Genomic DNA, 19,035 nt, shown 5'->3' with positions numbered 1-19,035 from the left:
ATGTTATTTGCTATTTTCATTGTGCCCACGCCACAATGTGGCAGGCAGACTGTGTCATTGCCTAAGGACGTGTGAACAGAAGCTCTACAGCCATCAGTGAGCAGTTTTCAGTGAAGGGCTAGATATACAGCATGGTAACAGGCCCTATCAGCCCAAGAGTCCGTGCCGCTCAATTACATCCAATTAACCTGCACCCCCAATACGTTTTGTAGGGTGGGAGGAAACTAGAGCTCCAAGGAAAAACTCACACAGACACAGGGAGGACGTACAAACTCCTCACAGGCAGTGCGGGATTCAAACCCCAGTCCCAATCACTGGCGCTCTCAAGGCGTGACGCTAACCACTGTGCCTGCCTGTCGCAGCTGAAGGAGTAGTGTCTGGGACGCTGCACAGAGTGGCTCGTGCAATGTCGCGGTGTGATCATTGATCTTCTGTAATCACAACCATTTTCCCCAGGTCATTTTTCCTGAATCCCACTAATCTCACTTTCTCCAGAGGTCTTTGATCAAATATTACCGAATGTCAAGTGCAGTTCCTCTCACCTCATCTTTGGAAACGTGCTTTTTGCCTGTGTTTGTAGCATGGTTGTGGTGAAGACTGAAGCAAAGTGGCGGTAGCTGATGGTTTTCCAATAATCCCATTGCATCGGAATACAAATAAATATTTGGTCATAATTTTAGTGGACTTTCCTTTCAATTTGGAAGCAATCCTGTTTTTAACATCTCACAGAAATACATTGCAATTGTCCCTGTGGGTTTACCGGAGGTTTGCTCAGTTTAATTTGTTGAGTTAATATTTTCAGCTGCAAGCTTGGTGCTTCTATGGAAGAAGGTGCAGGCATTGCTGAATTTTCTGAGGTGCTAAACTTGGGTAAATTTAAATAAAGGACAAGACATCCTGGCCCAATGATTTTCTCCCAGCCCCACGTGTTAGATTGTTTTCATATGGATTGCTTGCTAATTATGTAGAATTCTACTCAATTTAGAAAACATGCACTCTATCCATTTATAAATTAGGGTGCGCGTAGGATCAGAGGAAGTGCGATATAAATGCACACTCTTCCCTTTAAACAAATTGCTCGGGATTGCAGCCAACCCTCCACCAATCTTTACCTGCTTTGTTGTTGTTAGAGGCAGTTAGCGCAACACTATAATATTAGCACCAATGATCGGTGTGCAAGGAGCTCTCCCTGTCTCTGTGTGGGCTTCTTCTCATGTTCCAAAAACATATGGGTTAATTGTAGGTTAATTGGTCACATGGGTGTATTTGAGTAGTGTGGGCTCGTGGGCAGGAAGAGCCTGTTATCATGTCGCATCTCTAAATTAATCAAATTAAAATTCTGGGACTCATAATTGCACTTTTCCTACTTTGTTAATTCAAAGGAGTGAACTTAACAATAAAATTCCAGTAAAAATAACAAATAAATGCTATCCTCATTAAATGTCTCTTCTACAATTTATTCCATATTTTTTGTAGACCAGAGATTGGAATGAAGAACTACAAACCACCCGAGAGCTCCCCCGCAAGAACCTTCCCGATCGACTTCTCCGTGAACGCGCAATTTTCAAGGTAAAATTAAAATTTTCTCCGTTCTCGTTTTAAAACCTTATAATTGTTTGTACTTTTGAGCAGTTCCTTTGATCTTTACTGAATGTCAAATAACATTGATAATTTATTTTTTTATTTTACACACTATAAACCACATTGATCAAATATATACAGTGTCGTTTTCTTCCCCCCCCCCCGCCTTCCCCTCCCACCCTCCCTACCTCCCCTCCCATTCATTTAAAGTTCAGAATCTAAGATACATTAAACCCGTCAAACAATGTTGTCACTCAACAAAAATAAACAAGAAATTCCACTGAGTCAGTTCTTTTCATTCTCTTCTCCTTCTGTCATTTTAGGTGGTAGATGTCCCCGGTAGGTTTTCTCTATTATATTTCATGTATGGCTCCCATATTTGTTCAAATATTGTAATATTATTTCTTAAATTATAGGTTATTTTTTCTAATTTCTCATTTCTATGTACCATTGTTGTATTCTCAAGTTATCTTCTAATTTCCAGGCTGACATAATACATTTTTTTGTTACGGCTAGGGCTATCCTAACAAATCTTGATAATTGACAGCATTTGTGAAATTGATTTCCAATATGAAAGATGTTTAGTAATGGAAGCAAAGTAATTGACGTCTCAAGATAATAGCCCCAGGGCTCCTTTCTGTGGTACCTGATATCGATCATCGTAGGACGGGATGGGTCCAGACTTGCATTTTTGTCTGCTTCTGGAAGCAATCCAACAAGGGAGGATTGGAAATTCATCGGGAGGATTGGAAATTCATTGGGGGGTTGCTCTCTCTTGCAATATCTGGGTACCCTGAGGCCAATCATAAAGCAGCAGAGGTTTGCCACTCAGTATGCCATTTCACTGGGCCCACCCATTTAATGTCAACATTTGGTGGTAAGCCTGGTCCTGTCTACTACATTATGATGGCATTTTGTTTATTTCCTTGCTTCCACAAACCAGAGGTGTGAATGCCTTCTACAATGACAGCACTGAAGTTTACTCTCTGCCTTGTCTTTCAAAAGGTGCACAGTGACTTTACTGCAGCCGCCACTCGCGGTGCAATGGCAGTGATTGATGGCAACGTCATGGCCATCAATCCAGGAGAAGAAACCAAAATGCAGATGTTCATTTGGAACAACATCTTCTTCAGCTTGGGATTTGACGTCCGTGACCACTACAAAGACTTGGGCGGAGACAATGCTGCTTACGTGGCTCCCACCAATGACCTGAATGGAGTTCGGGCCTACAACGCAGTTGACGTGGAAGGACTTTATACTCTGGGGACTGTGGTGGTGGACTATAGAGGCTACAGGGTGACCGCACAATCGATCATTCCTGGGATTCTGGAACGAGAGCAGGAGCAGAGTGTTATATACGGGTCCATAGACTTTGGCAAAACAGTCGTGTCTCACCCCAAGTACCTGGAGTTATTGGAAAAAACAGCAAGGCCTCTAAAAATCCAAAAGCACAGTGTACTGAACGACAAGAATGAGGAAGTGGAGCTGTGCTCCTCTGTTGAGTGTAAAGGGATTATCGGCAATGACAGCCGCCATTACATCTTGGACTTGCTGCGCACATTTCCACCAGACTTGAACTTCCTCCCAGTGGAAGGTGAAGAGCTCCCAGAAGAATGCAGCAAGATGGGTTTTCCGAAGGAGCATCGACACAGGCTGTCCTGTCTCCGGCAGGAGCTCATTGAAGCCTTCGTTGAGCACAGGTAAAACGTGGAAGTTTAATTAATGTGATAAGGAATTCTGGATTTGGTCGTGCTGAGTGGCTCTGAAAAGGGAAGATTGGAAGTTTGAGGGGCGGAACCAGTGAGAGACATCAGTTCTGCTTCCACTTCCATTGCAATGATTTAAATCAAATCCGTTTCACATTTATCCCAAACTGTGGTCCCTAAATTCCAGTCAGGTGACCAGAACAAACAAATGGAGCTTCCCCCTCTTCATATTGTGCCCTCTAGTGCCTCCTACTGACGGCTGACAGGGCTGAGAATCAGAAGAGTGTCCTCGATTGTGAGCTCCTCAAGTAGACGTGTACACATGCAGTCTATAATAATAGGTATTTTACTGTTCATTTCTACTTTCTTTTAAAACTCTCTTTTCTGTTCAAGATTCAGCATAATGTGCTATTTGTTTCTAGAGTGGAGATCACTGATTCAGGAAACTAGCTAGCCAGCAGTTGTCTTCATTGGTCTTCTCGCAGTAAGTGCTCCGACCCCGTACTTCTAGCGAACTTCAAATTCATGTAGTGAGTTGCTTAGATTCAGTGAAGTGTGAAGGGCCAGTGATCCTTTCTTGCCACTCTGCAGTACATGGCTACTGCGGACCTTTGCTGTGAATTACACTATTGATGGCCTTTTGTGTGGTTTGGTTGGACTGTGTTACTGAATTGAGGGAGAAAATTCTGTGGCATTAATTCATTGATTGGGAGTTGTTAATCTGTAAGATTGTATTGCTAAAATGGTCACAGAAAAATAGAAAAATGTTTGGGGTTGAGAAGAGTTGGTGGATTCCCACATCCTTTTAAATGTTATCCTTATGTCAGACAGACTTGGTAATGTCTCAATCTATTTTCTGAAATAGATTACAGTTAGGGTAGTGGTTTGCACAGTGCTGTTACATCGCCAGCGATTGGGACTGCAGTTCGAATCCCTGTAAAGAGGACTGCCTGTAAGGAGTTTGTACGTTATCCCTATGCCTGCGTAGGTATTCCCCAGGGGCTCCGGATTCCCTCCCACCGTTTGAAATGCACCGGGGGGTTGTGGGTGTAATTGGGCAGCATTAGGCTTGTAGGCTGAAATGGGCCTTCATCAGGCTGTATATCGAAATTTAAAAATAAAAAAATTGCTGCCTTTTTTATGTCTGCGTGGGAAAGATTTCCAGTTTGTTTGTAAGCTATGCATAGCTGAGCTCGTATTCTTCATATTATTATGCAGTAATAATATTCTTGGGTGAGTAAAACCTGGCAAGGTTATTTTTTAGGCTCTTTAACCCTTAGGACTCCGTATCCCAGTTTTCAGGGACTATCAACGAGCGCATATGCTCTGTGACCCCATTTTTCAGGACTGGTCTTGTGCCAAACCACCAGCTGGTTCGTACTGGTGTTCATATTGTAGTTTACCCTTGGACCCAGTCCGTAGTATATATTATGAAAGGTTAAAAATGGCCGGGAGTCCAAAGGGTTAAGGACCATTTTGATCACACTCCTTTCACTCAACATTTGCCATTTTTAAATAGATCTTAAAATTACCTATTTGGATATGTTACATCAATTTAGCTGTGGGATCTAGATATATATCCAAAGTCTAATCTGAATCTATTACTGTCTTGTGAATTAACTTGTATTTAGCAACAAACTGTACATAATTAGTGTCCAATGGTTTTAATGATCATGTGCTAATTCGCTAATAGCCTTTGGTGCTTACTTCTCTGGTATGAACTCCCTTTCTGCTCCTCCCAGGTATCTTCTCTTCATGAAATTGGCTGCTTTGCAGCTAATGCAACAGAAGGCCAATAACCAGGAGGGTTGTCCCACTGTGACAGAGAACAGTAGCTCTTGCACAACTGATGTAATGGAAAGCAGCAAATCAATGTCTGAAGATGGTAAGACTGAGGAAAACCTCTCAGGATTAGATCAAGCTAGAAATCTTGCAGAATCCATTGCATCAGAGGATGGAACAGGTACTTCGTTGGAAGTCGTCCTGTTGAACAGCTGGGATCTAATGGGCGTGGTGGTGTTTAATCAGGATCTCATTTGGGGCTTTCCACATCAATTTTGAATTTGAAATGTGCTACCTGCCTGTTCTCCTGCCTATAATCCATCTATATTCTGTCTAAAGACTAGCCTCTCAGACTTGTTGCAAGTCATGAAATTGAATATTAACCCTCGATGATAATATAATTAATATGATATCATTTTTCTGCTTGTATCCTTCCTACTCATGCAATTTTCTGGGGTGCATGTCTGATTTTAAAGGTGATTTGATTCTGGACAATTTGCAGCATTCTTTAATGTATGTTAGTAGTTTTAGAAGTGTCTGACATTTTGTATACGATGTTCACAGTTGACCCAAAGAGTAAGGAGGTCATTCTGAATGCCTGCAAAGCGGTCGGTTCTGTCAGCAGTGCATCCTTTGATATCCGCTTCAACCCAGACATATTTTCACCAGGTTTGTAAAATTTACATCACACCTAGTCTTGCCTTCTTGTTGTGGGCTGCGGCAGTACTGTATCAGTTAGCACTGTATTACTGGTTTTATTTTAATGTGCTCTTGTCAGGAGTACAAAGGATGTCTTTCTCACTTTCACCAATTACAAGTTTTATAATTCTGGGACTTTACATTTCAGTTATTAGCTTATTCTTCAGTGTTCAGGGTTCTATTAAATTGCACCTGTTTCTGCTACTTAAACTGAAGGATTGCACAACCAGACGGGTTGCGTTCAGTGAGCAAAAACTGATTTATTGCAGGCTGCCTGGCTGGTCTTATATTCCCAGCCCAGACCTGGCTGAGAACTCCGCTGGGGGGCCCCCGACGTCACAGGAGCGTCACATGGGTCCCCAAGCGTGGGCTTCTGAGCCTGGTGCCGAGATCGGGAGGAAACCCCCCGAAGGCGCCACGTGCGTGACAAGCAGGACGAGTTCGCCTGCCTAATGGCGTACTGCCACAGAAGCACCAAACTCTGCTCTCAGATGTTAATCATGTGGAGAAATAAATTTTGCTTAATAAAATTCAATTTAAATTGTAGAATGGTTTTAGTATATGGCATCTTTTGATTGCCTTGAAGATTTAAATAGGAACATGGGAATTAAATTAGCTTAGTTGAGAAACTTGCATATATAGCTGAACAAAATTGTCCCCATTAATTTTAATGATCCTAAGAGTGAAGTCTATGTTTTTGAAGCAACTTGGGGAGGTGATGTTCAGGGCAAGTGATCAAGCTAAGTGATGCATTGGTGATTAGTACTGCAGATGTGCCAGTTGCTGTGTCATGCTCTCCTCGTTCCCTGTCTGTTTTAGATATATTATGCCTGGAGCATTTCATCTTGATGCCTTTTTGCTTGTCGCAGGTGTTCGTTTCCATGACACTGGCTGCGACGAGCTCCAGAAACAGAAGCAATTGTTGAAGGACGCAGCAGCCTTCCTGCTTTCTTGCCAGATTCCCTCGCTGGTAAGGATTGAATGTGGCGATCCGGTCACTTCCTGCTGGCTAGAAGTCCCTCAACCAACCCACGTGCAGAGCAAAGCGCCTGTTTTCCTGTCAGCCCTGTGTTGTTAAATTAGTCCATTTGGGCTGTTTTGGCTGATTTTGCTCCGCAGATAAAGGTTTCCTTAAGTTTTCACACAGAGCCGCAATGATGAACCATCAGAATCAGGGTATATCCCCCAAGGAGGATGTTGATTCTGCCACTGTAACCCTGAAAAATTCTTTCTTTTCAGATAAGTGTTGAGATCCCTTTTGAACATCACAATTGAAGTGGCTTCCATTGCCACCCCTAGCAGTGATTTCAGAACCTAACCACTTAATAAGAAAATGTCCTCCGATCACTTTTGGTTCTTTTGCTGAAAACATCATTCGATTTTTCCTTGACCTCAACCCCCTCCAAGAATGGCAGCAATTTCGCTCTCGCCTCCATGAGAAGTACATCAGATCCCTCCCAACAAGCTAAGTTCTCATCCCAGAAATCACTTTATGTATCTTTGCAAGAACCTTTACACATTTCCTAACGTGTGGCACCCTTTAATTGTAGAAAAACTACTCTTGCTTCCTTCCTCTTCCATTCTCTGTCTCCAGAAATAAAGGCCAGGATTCCACACACTACTTTAATCATTTTCTCACTCCACCCTGCCACTGAGTACAAATTATATACTCCTTATTCTGTCTTGCAGCCCTTTTAGAATTGTGCGCTGCAATTTATATTTTGTTTCTTCTCGAACTTCCTACCAGAAGACCAGCATATTTCATTTTCCCCTTTGTCTGTCCATTTCCATAGCGTATCTATAATCTATTACCATCACAATTCAGTATTCAGGTTTAGAAATTGCACCTCTGCAAATCCAAGGCATTAAATACATAAAAATGTAGCGGCCTCAGTATCTACCACTGAGCAATTTCACTGTACACTTCCCCATCTTTTAAAAAAAAACATTTTCCTGTCACTGAGCCAGTTTTTAATTGGTGCTGTTTATTACTCCATGACCTTCATTTGTAAAGACCAATGTACTTTGCAGCACTTTATCAAATTCCTCTTGAAGTCCATATAATAACTGCATTTCTCCCATCAACGGATTCTATCGCTTAAGGTGAAGACTCTACCAAATTAGATGGCACCTTTTGCGTTTAACAAGACCATATTGGCCTTCTCGAATCAATCTCCAGTGGTCCACGTGATTCCTAATCATCTTCCTCACTTTTGTTTCTAGAACTTTACCCATCACTCAGGTTAAACTAATTGGTAACTGCAGTTCTTCCTAGTTCTTTGAACAAGGATGTAACGTCTGCACTTTTCTCAGGTGTTGCCCTGATTCTTGGAATCTTTGGAAGGATGTTGCCATTTCTGACCTCCCCTGTTTTCTCTTTGAATTTGCAATCCATTCCCCTATCTAAACTATTGACAAAAGCAGTCTGCAACCCTGACCTGTTCCAGTCTATGTCCCTGTAATGTCTTTACTGTACCGTCAGGTGTGATCTTTTCTTGTGCGATTTCAAGGGGAGATTGGAACAAGACACCCAAAAGTGAATGGAGGAAAAAGGGAATTCAAGTTGTCTTATTTTATTAGATGGCATTGAAATAGCCAAGCATTTAATCTTCTTGTGTCTCAAATTCGGTATATACCCACTTACAAAAGTGTTCAATGTTTGATATAAAACTGATGTCACTTTTCCAGGTTAGCTGTTGCCTTAAGGTTTTATTCTTGCCTAAATTAAACATAACACATAAAATGCCTCTCAATTATATTTGTAATTTTATAGATTACGGTACATTGACCTTCTGGATTGTGCATCTTGCTCTCATCTGTATGTTTTGCATCAGGGATAGAAAAAAAAGCATCATCTTTCTTTTTAGATAAAAGACTGTGCCAGTCACACTGTGCTTCCAATGGATGGTGCGACATTGGCTGAAGCCATGCGTCAGCGAGGCATCAACATCCGTTACATGGCCAAGATAGTGGAGCTTGTTTCGAAGAGTCAAGCAAGGCAACAGTTGGACCATATCTATGTATGTAGTTTTGGTTATTGGATAGTTGGCTTAACAAAAGCGTAATTTTTAAAAAAAACATGTAAAAAGGAGCAAATGTTAACTTTTTACTTGATCAGAGATCGTGATCTAAAATTAAACTGGTATAACGCATTGAGCTGGTGTTACTTGACTGACGATTTGGACTACTGATTTGAAGATGTGAGATTGAATCCCACCACAGCAACCGAGGAATTTAAATTAAACTCATTTAAGAAATTAAGAACTTCTAATAGTGCACCGTAGACGTACCAGGTTGGCGCAAAAACACAGCTGATTCATTTGTCTCGAATGGAAGGAGGTTTACTGTGCTAATGGGCACTGGCCGATTGGTACCTCTAGCCTCATCAATGGTGTTGACTTCTAATGGCCCTCTGACATTGTTGAGCAAGCTGTTCAGAAGTAATTAGCAAAGGGCAATACCTCGCTAGATTTCCACTTTTGCTGGGAACCCTTAAATTTAAAAAAAATCAATTCGTCATGACCCTGAGTGTTCAAAAAATAAGTGAAGTATTGTTAGTGACATGCTTTCAATTTTTTTTTAAATCACTAGAAACTTGGAGTGACTGAATTAATCACCCGATCAGCTAAACATATCTTCAAAATCTATCTTCAGGTAAGTGGACAAAGTGTGAACTTGCAGTCAATTGGTAGGATGGCATGGAGCAGCAAAATGGCGAATGAAGCCTGATGCCAATGAATGAGGGTGGAGGCTGGGAGAATGTGAGGTACTCATTGAAGAGACAACAAAGGGGATAGTGGCAGAAAGCTCCCTATTCTGGCCAACTTGTCTGGTTCAACACAATTTTTTTTACTTAAAGCATTCAAGTTTCGACATTTATTTCTCTCCTTTCCCCCAATGTTTTCCTAAATTGTTGTCCTGTCTTCACAGTCAAGGAAACAAGCTCGGTTTGAGGAGCTTGCTTTTCTGTTCACCTTTCTTTGGTACTCGTGCCGTTGATGTAAAAGAACTGGCATTTATTTAGTTCATACATGAGATACACCTACGGCTCCTAGAACGCTTCCACCAGCGTTGTCTCCGCTCCATCCTCAACATCCATTGGAGCGCTTACATCTCTAACGTCGAAGTACTCGAGATGGCAGAGGTCGACAGCATCGAGTCCACGCTGCTGAAGATCCAGCTGCGCTGGATGGGTCACGTCTCCAGAATGGAGGACCATCGCCTTCCCAAGATCGTGTTATATGGCGAGCTCTCCACTGGCCACCGTGACAGAGGTGCACCAAAGAAAAGGTACAAGGACTGCCTAAAGAAATCTCTTGGTGCCTGCCACATTGACCACCGCCAGTGGGCTGATAACGCCTCAAACCGTGCATCTTGGCGCCTCACAGTTTGGCGGGCAGCAACCTCCTTTGAAAAAGACCGCAGAGCCCACCTCACTGACAAAAGGCAAAGGAGGAAAAACCCAACCCCAACCAACCAATTTTCCCCTGCAACCGCTGCAATCGTGTCTGCCTGTCCCGCATCGGACTTGTCAGCCACAAACGAGCCTGCAGCTGACGTGGACTTTTTACCCCCTCCATAAATCTTCGTCCGCGAAGCCAAGCCAAAGGAAGGAAGGACATGAGATGTGGGCATCATTGGGAAGCAAGAACACAGAAATGCAGATCTCACAGCATCCATAAAGATATATTACTGACATTTTGAGTCTGAGCTCAGACCCAAAATGTCGGTTATATATCTTTACCTCCTGTGGATGCTGAGACCTGCTGAGTTCCAACTGTAATCACAGCGTCTGCAGATGTTCGAGTGTCACATCATTGGGAAGGCCAAACATTCAGTGCCCGTGCCTAATTGCCCTGTAAAAAGTGGCTCTGGGCCAGATCATTGAACGCCAGCTGTTCCCAAGTGAAGGTTGCTCCCATGGTGATGTTAGGTGGGGTTTTCCCAGAATTCAACCCAACAGCAGTGACAGGTTGGCAGTGCTACTTTTGGAAGCTTTGAGATCCATGGTTCAGTCTTGTCAATATCCCCAGAAAACCTTTTCTGGGAATTGACCACTGAAAGTGGTGGGACGCACAAAGCCTTTCCCATTCATTGGTACCCATACAGATGAGAATAGCACAAGTGTGCTTTTATGTGTGCATTAGTCCATTAGCAGTGTTGTCTAACTTGTCCTTAACAAAAATGGAGTGTACTCTATAGCAGCCATTCTCAGTGGGGGCCCTAAGCCCACCTCCTCCACCCCCCTCTCCCCCAGGGTGGGGTGGTGGGGGAGAGGTTCCAAGGCATATTTGTACCTTGAAGAAGACCTTGGGCCTGAAACATCAATAATATATCTTTACCTCTGTTGGGCGCTGCAAGACTGACTTAATTCCTGCAACATTTTTGTGTTTTTATTTTCAACAAAAGGATCTATATGCCAAGAAACATTTATTTTACGGTTATCACACAAATTCTGCCCAGAAAGAACAGTCTTTATTTGATTAGTTTTGACCAACAAATGGCATATTGGTCTTTGTTGTTAGGGGCAGGGGTTTAAAAATGGTGCAGAGTTGTAACAAATGTGTAATACTCAAAAGTGCTGGAGAAACTCAGCAGGTCACACAGCGTCCTTAAGAAGTAAAAGGCGATCACCATTTTGGGCCTGTGCCCTCAGTCAAGAATGGGAATGTAGATGCCTGAATAAAAACGTGGGGGGACGGCCCCAGCATCTGCAGATTTTCTTGTTGAACTTCATTGTTACAAATGTGCATGGTACTGATGAGTTCACTGTGTTCCGTGTTCTGGCAATCCAGAAAATATTCATTTGCTAATTCCTGGATGAGAGGGTTGTTCTTTCAAGAGTGGCCCCAAAAATAGATGTGCATTCTGTGGAAGTTAAAAGAATAAGGGATTATCTTGGTTGAAAGAAACTAAATGATGAGAGGACCCGACAGGGTAGATATTTCCACTCGGGGGAGAGTTTCTGACAAGGAGCCTTGGCTATGAGTTAAGGGACAGACATTTAATAATGATTTCAGTTGGTGCTGAACTTTATCTTTGCAGAGGAAGGCAAAGCTCTGGAATTTGCTACCTCAGTGGGTTATGGGGCCTCGATAAATATAGTTTGAAAATTAATGGTCTGTGCAGGACAGGCATGTTGGGATCTGGGCACATCAGCCGTGATCATGTTGAGTGGGGAGTAGGTTGGAGGGAATTCCTGCTGCTGCTTTCCTGCATCTCTGAGTTTGGAGAAGGAAGTTCCAGAATTTTAGTTTTCTGACGAAGGGCTGAGGCTTGAAACGTTGATTGCCCTATTGCCTTCCATGGTTGCTGTGTGACCTGAGTTTCTCCAGCATTTATTTGTATTCCTCTGGTTATCAGCAACTGTTTATTTCCAGGATTTTTTTTTTCTATTTCCAGTGATAGTGTCTGATTTTTTTTTCCCCTCTCTCATTTTATTTGTCTGGGCGCATGAACGTGGAATGAGAAAGAGCACTAACAAATTGTTTAGTGATGTTGGAAGAAACCATTACTTATTGAAACATTTAATGTTCTTTAATGTATACTTCCATTATTAATTGACAGCGGTTTTTTTTCCATCCCACTATGTAAACTTGATGGGCAACTTCTCCCTTATATACACAACAACAAAAAAATTCCCACCCTTTTTTTTACTCAGGGCGTGGAGCTGTCAGGTCTGTCTGTCGCCATAAGCCATTTCCTCAACTGCTTCCTCAGTTCCTTCCCAAATCCCATCGCTCACCTCCCAACTGATGAACTGGTTTCAAAGAAAAAAAGGAACAAGAGGAGACCCCGTCATCTGGGGAACGCGGACAACACGACCTGGGCCAGCACGACACCGCAGGAGCTGTGGAAGAATATCAGCCATGAAGCCAAGAGTTACTTCAGCTTTAATATAGACTGGTACGGACTCTGAGCCATTGTGTTAGATTTATGGCATACAGTGAACACTCTGATGTGACTACGAAACAGCACACGATTCTGTGAAATTTTGATGCCATAGATGTCACTTACTATTTTATGTGTTTCTTTTGCCCTCTGTCATTTTCTAAAACTGGAGGTTTCTGCTAGGGGTAGAGATCCCTAGGGGACTTTCTGTTTAATGTGCCCAAGGTTGAAACTACGTAATTGGGTGTCAGTGGGCAATTTGGCTTCTTCGTGAATTGGGTGTTGTTATATTTGGCTTCCCACCCTGTTTCTCCCCTCCCCCGCCCCACTTAACAATGAGATTATAAGGACCCTCTCTGAGGATTGCTAGGAAGAGCTGCACTCTTGAAAATTCATGTCATTGTATCATTTGCAAAGCTAATAACTCTCAGTCCCTTGTCTCAGCTATACCAGGTTGGCTGAGGCGTCCTCACCCCTCCAGATTCCTGTCAATAACAGGAGCCTGTAGGCAAGTCTATAAGTGGGTGTGCACTTGCTTTTATCTCTAATTTAAGAAAGCTGCAATGAAGTTGTAAAGAATTTTGCTTCAGGTTTGCTACATCAATTATAAACCTGCTCCTTGTGCATCATGCAAGATTTCTTGACTCATCAGCTCTGTCATATTCAAAATCAGCCCTCTGTGTAAAAAGGCCCTCAAAGCTTGGCTGATAGTTCGGTTTATTACCATTTATAAGTTTTCTTGGGTATTAATTTTTGTTTTTCTTTTGTACAGTGAGAACGTGGATCAGGCAGTGGAGAAATATGGGCTACAGAAAATTAGCCTTTTGAGGGAAATCTGTGTGAAGTTGGGTATACAGGTAAAATAATGGGATTTTACAGCTATTTATACTATTGCAGTTGGTGTATCTTGAACTGTGAGCCTGCTACAAGTAGGAATTTTGACATGCCTGTTCCTTTGTGCTTCTGTATATGATAATAAATGCTCACCATTTGATCCATTATACCTGTGCCCGCTCTGAGAGAGTGCTGTCATTTCAGAGCCATCTCTCAATAAGTGCCCTCTTCACCCTACAAGTTTTTCCTTTTCTGTTAGCAGTCGTGTTTTCAGTATTGCATTTGATCCTGTATCACCTTGAAAAATGTGTTCAGTTCATTATGGGCCCCCTAATGGCGTTCTGCGGGTCACATTGCTCCTGCGTGCTGCATCGTGGAAGTTGGCAATGCACTGAAGGTCACTTTAGAAAGAGTTGAAGCAGGATAGCTTTGGGTTAGGGCTTTGGGACGCATGCCAGAACTTTAGTGGTTTCTCATCCTTCCTCCTCATGACCGTTCCTCATTGTAGAGCAGGGACGGTAATAAGGTCTGGATTTGATGCACGTTGCCAAAGGTTGGGGCAGATCTGAAGATTGCACAGGGTTCAAACTTGAGGCATGTGCCAGATCAAGTGCTGTCCTGCCCAATATTCATTGAACAAATCCCACTGCACTTGCCCAACCCATCTGCTTTCCACTCCTTTTGCCAACATCCTTAAATCCATTTCCTCCAGTTATTGAATCTCTTATCAATGCAAGTAGCTTCTCCTTATGCTCCTCCATCAAAACACTTCATCATTTTGATAAATCAAGTATTTCTTTGACATTTTCTCCTTTTGAGAAATAATCTCATTTTCACCAGTGTCTTCGTATCACTAAAACTGCTGATTATCATTCAGGTAAACGCTCCAAAACTCTAGCCATTGTCATGTCTTCAGTCTAGGTTTAACCGGTGATTTGATTTAGCACAATGCTGTTGCGAATTGAGAAAGCAGCTTGGCTCGGGGGGCCTCCAGCGTTTGGAAAGGCACTTGTGTGTATCGGGATTATAAAAGGACACTGCATCTTTCTATTTGGGTATTTGGGGGGAGGGCCACACATAAAACCGTTTCCATTTGCTATTTGGGAAAGGGTTTTGTGTGTGCCCCCCCCCCGCCACAACCTTGCGCGGTCTTGCTGTTACTTTCACCACACCTAAGATAGAAAATCAACATGACCGAAAGTAAAAATTAAATTCTTTGTGGAAACTTTCAGCGCTAAAAACTGCATTAGTTGAAAGTGGGGCCCACCGGTAAATGCGCTGATACAGTATGACAGAAAGCTCAACTTGCAGTGGGAATGATCAAATTTTCACGAGTTGTTGAGATAGTGTGGGAACATCACTTTCTGCAGGGATAGACTTTGGATGTGGTTCAGGCTGGTATCCCCTCCTGCTCTTGACCAGCGTAGCAGATGATGCCCCAGAGGGTGGTGAGCACTTACAAAGCTTTTTCCAAGATCTAGATCCCTTTGCAGGAAAACAGACAACCAAATGGCACAAAATATTACGAGCATTTGAAATAGACGGAGAAGATGAAGAAAGATTAAGCTCAACCATTTACTAGGATTCCAAATGGTACAAAAAAAATATTTCTGCGTTGACGTTGTACACCAACTGCTGTTTTTATGACTTCCCTCTTGACTAAAAGCTTTGTTTTAGGGGGTGTTGCAAGTTTTCAGAGCAAGAAGTGGGCTCCCAGAATTCCCTGGCTGGACTTGGGAAGTCAGCAACTACAAACTGGATGGAATGGGGCTGGGCAAAATATTTGGGTCAGTGAAAATGGTAGAGGAATGAGGTGGGGCAAATGGGCAGAGTGGAGGCACATGGGCAGGTTGATAGAAGGGGGTTCAAGCACTGCTTGTGGAGATAACCTGAGGAAGACTGGTGGGGGGGGGGGGGGGTATAATCACTTCTGGGAGTGAGGGGAGACCGGCAGTCGGAAGCAATACACTGGAGAATAGTGGGAGAGGGAAGGGAGTGGTGGTTGGTTCATTGTCTGTTTCAAGAGCCCAAGATGCAGCTCAGTAATTCAACTACCTACAGGCATCCGAGTCCTTGTATAAATTATTAGTGTGACCACGCTGTCCAAGGTGTGTCCCAGGTGCAAGCTTTGCTGCAGCCCGGAGAATGAGGAATAACCTCACCGGGTGTGGCCCAAGATGTGGCAATCACATTGGTTTGCACCAGTGACTGATAACCGGAATACATTTGAGATCAGATGTTTATGAATTAGGTAAATTATTCAACGTATAAGGAAAGTAGGAATTCGAGTAAGGGATGCAAAGAGAAATTGTTGCAACGCAAATTTAGAACAGTTATCAAAAAGATTCAAGCAGTTACGAAGATAGATGTGCAAAACATGTTTGGGATCGTTCTGGTTGGAAACTATTTGGAGTTCATTTGAGATAAATGAGCTTTTGGCATTTTATGCTCCCAAGATTTTTTTAAAATTTTGCAACCTTAGCAAATGTGAACTGGTATTTCAAAGTACTGCTGTCACTCAGAGGGACAGGCAGTACCTCTGGGAAGAGAAGATGAGCACGCGTTTCGCGTTTCAAACAGTCAGACCTGGAGTGGGTGTAATTTAAGGTCTTTTCTTGTGCTCTCGGACCCTTGCTGCAATGTTCCAATAAAAATATTGTGTTTTTGTAGATTTTACTCAAGGAATACAACTTTGACAGTCGGCACCGTCCAACCTTCACAGAGGAGGACATCCTCAACATCTTCCCAGTGGTCAAGCATGTGAATCCCAAGGCATCTGATGCCTTCCATTTTTTTCAAAGTGGGCAATCTAAAGTCCAACAAGGTACAATGATGGCAGGATGCTTTCAAATTATCTCCATTTCTTATTTATACGTTTGTTAAGGAGAGAATATAATACACTAGTACTGTCAGTGGATTAAAATTGGGTTGATGGTTCCTAGATCAATGTATCTGGTTTTCCATTTTACCAACAGCTTGGTCAATAATATCTTACTAGACGCCAAAACACCACGCTTAATTTGTGAAGTAGCAGGAGTGGAACACAGGGTGTGGGGTGGTGATTATAAATCAGTTTGTTTCATGTTCCCCAACTGTCACACTGACACAGTGCCACAACAAGGGCTTGCTTTGATCATTTGGCAAGCTCTCTGCCTCAGCTGCGTTATCCAAGAGAGGCAGAACGCCCCACCCCACGAAGTAGAAAGGAAGTGAACCTCGTGATTCCTATTTGAGAGCAGAAGGCAGTGAGCAAGCTCCTTGACTGGATTGTAAGCTGGTGCGATTTTTGTATTCGCGGTGTTGCTTCATATCCCATTGCTATTTGCAGCCTTGGTACAAAGGAAAGAAAACCGGCTAGCCTCATGAAAAAAAGATGGGAAATCCTCTCACGCTCGTTATACAATTTCATCATGGGGTGGCAAATGGGATGTGTAACGGAAGATGCTATCAATCCAACTGGAAATTAAGAATTGGACATTTTCCTTCAATAAATCCAATGATTGTACTGATTTTGAACATTCTTTCTGAAAAGTAGCTCAGGAGTTACTTCAATTGAAGCTAGACCTCCTGTCGAAGTTTAAAACTTATAGTTTTTAAACAAACAAAAGGCGGTGTGATTAACACAATGCTGATACAGGGCCAGGGATTGGGACTGGGGTTCGAATCCTGCGTTCTCTGTAAGGAGTTTGTACATTCTCCCCGTGTCTGTGTGGGTTTTCCCCAGGGTCTCCAGTTTCCTCCAACCATTCAAAACGTACCAGGAATTGTAGGGTCTAATCGGGCATCATGGACCGAAAGGGCCTGTTAACCATGCTGTATGTCTAAATTAAATTAAATTGCTCCGTGCATACAAATGACCATTTTTGAATCTGTGCAGGGAAAGGTCCGTCTGTAAAGCAAAGGAATTGATTTGGTAAACCCTAGAGTATCTTGATGCTTCTTTCACACAAGTGATAGGGAGCTAAGAGAACAGCGCTGAAGGGGAGTTAATGTAGTTCTATATTGGACTAGAGGTGTAAGTAGGTACTCGCATTGTCTCCTTTTCTCAGTCCCCGTTTTTTTTTGTTTTAAACCAAATGATCACGGTTCAAGCAAGTAGTTAATTTATTTTGTACCTATGTAGTTTAGGTTTCCAGTTCCGCCTTCTGTTACACGTCCCATTTTGCAACTTCACGATGAAATTGAGTGTGAAAAGATTTCCCATCTATTTTCATGAAGTAAGTTCAATGGCCTTTTTTTTTCCCAAAAAAAAAGGTACCTTCATTTCAAATGAAGCCACCATAATCCTACAGGCAAAATGCCAAGATTGGAATGATATTAATAATTTCCTGAGTTACCAACCTGGGATGCCTTTTGGTACTAGTAAAAACATGATGCTGGAGCAACTCAGCAGGTCAAACAGCAAAGCTAAAAACACTTAACCATCGTTTCGGGCTTCAGCCCTTCATCAAGGTATGGAAAAATGTCCGCATGTGTCCGAACAGAAGGGTAAGTGAGGGAGGAGCAAGGTCGCAAAGGCAGGAGGTGATAGGTAAAGAAGGGAGGGAGGGCACAGCAGGAAGCAGGGGGAGGAGGGACAGCTGGGTGAATAATAGGAGTGGGGGATTGAGATTGGTGGGATCCAGAATTAGTTTTAGCATTATAGTGAAAAACCACAAAACTACTGAGTATTGGAAAAATAATATTCTTCAGATAAGAGAATCTGCTGTCCTCAGTAAGCAATGAGGTCGACTTGCTAACATCATCAACCGCTTGAGCCAAGCAAGCCACTCTGTCCGTGTGCACCAAACAACCTGTCTGGAGAAACTCCGCGGCTCGAGCAACATCAGTGGGAGAAACTCTGTAGTGGGGAGAATGGAGAGCCCCAAGTTCCTTGGAGTTCACTTAACTAGTGACCTATCGTGGACACTCAACATCTCCTTGCTTGTCGGGAAGATGCAACAGTGACTGCACTTCCTGAGAAGACTGAAGCGGGCAAGGCTAGTGGCCACCATTATGCTACCCTTCTACAGGAGCTCTATTGAGAGCCTCCTGGCTGGCTGTGTCACAGTGAGATATGGTTGCTGCAGAGAAATGGATCAGAGGTCAATCCACAGGACCATAAGAGTGGCAGAGAGGATCACTGGATTCTTCCCAACCCCCATTGACGTGATCTACTGGGATCATTGTCTGGAGGGCGAGCAAAATCATTGAGGACTCCTTTCATCCTACACACAGCTGCTTCCGTTGGGGAAGAGATACAGGAGTATCCGAGCCAGCACCACCAGACTGAGGGACACCTTCTCACGGGCAGCGAGAACGTGAATGACCAAAAGTACCGCTCACACTATCATCCGAGACTTACATAATCATGAAATAATATTTATTTGTATAGATGAAATACTAGTCCTGCATATGCTTCATTCTCTGCATGTTTTGCATTGAGGCTAGAAAACGATGTTTCGTCAGATTGTACATGACAATAACCTTGACTTGAAAAGTATGGCCAGTGTTTCAGGTGGGAACGCTTTGCCGTTCCTCTTCTCCCTCTGAGTTCCTCCAG

General features: G+C 42.9%; 1 protein-coding gene across 5 annotated transcripts in view; it reads left to right on the top strand.

Annotated features, from left to right (window-relative positions):
- Positions 1-19,035, top strand: part of cluha (clustered mitochondria (cluA/CLU1) homolog a) — a 95,399-nt gene that overhangs the window by 53,402 nt on the left and 22,962 nt on the right. For 4 of the 5 annotated variants that reach the window (XM_069910257.1, XM_069910259.1, XM_069910262.1 and 1 more), the window contains 10 exons: positions 1,477-1,569; positions 2,587-3,281; positions 5,030-5,250; positions 5,634-5,738; positions 6,638-6,738; positions 8,636-8,788; positions 9,360-9,422; positions 12,430-12,674; positions 13,432-13,516; positions 16,164-16,317. In XM_069910257.1, the coding sequence (XP_069766358.1) occupies positions 1,477-1,569; positions 2,587-3,281; positions 5,030-5,250; positions 5,634-5,738; positions 6,638-6,738; positions 8,636-8,788; positions 9,360-9,422; positions 12,430-12,674; positions 13,432-13,516; positions 16,164-16,317 (1,915 nt within the window). The remainder of the gene's footprint in view (positions 1-1,476; positions 1,570-2,586; positions 3,282-5,029; positions 5,251-5,633; positions 5,739-6,637; positions 6,739-8,635; positions 8,789-9,359; positions 9,423-12,429; positions 12,675-13,431; positions 13,517-16,163; positions 16,318-19,035) is intronic. The other variant, XM_069910258.1, reaches the window with a different exon arrangement.

The sequence above is a fragment of the Narcine bancroftii genome, chromosome 14 (assembly GCF_036971445.1).
Source record: "Narcine bancroftii isolate sNarBan1 chromosome 14, sNarBan1.hap1, whole genome shotgun sequence".
Taxonomy (NCBI): Eukaryota; Metazoa; Chordata; class Chondrichthyes; order Torpediniformes; family Narcinidae; genus Narcine; species Narcine bancroftii.
This window is presented reverse-complemented; position numbering and strand designations above follow the sequence as displayed.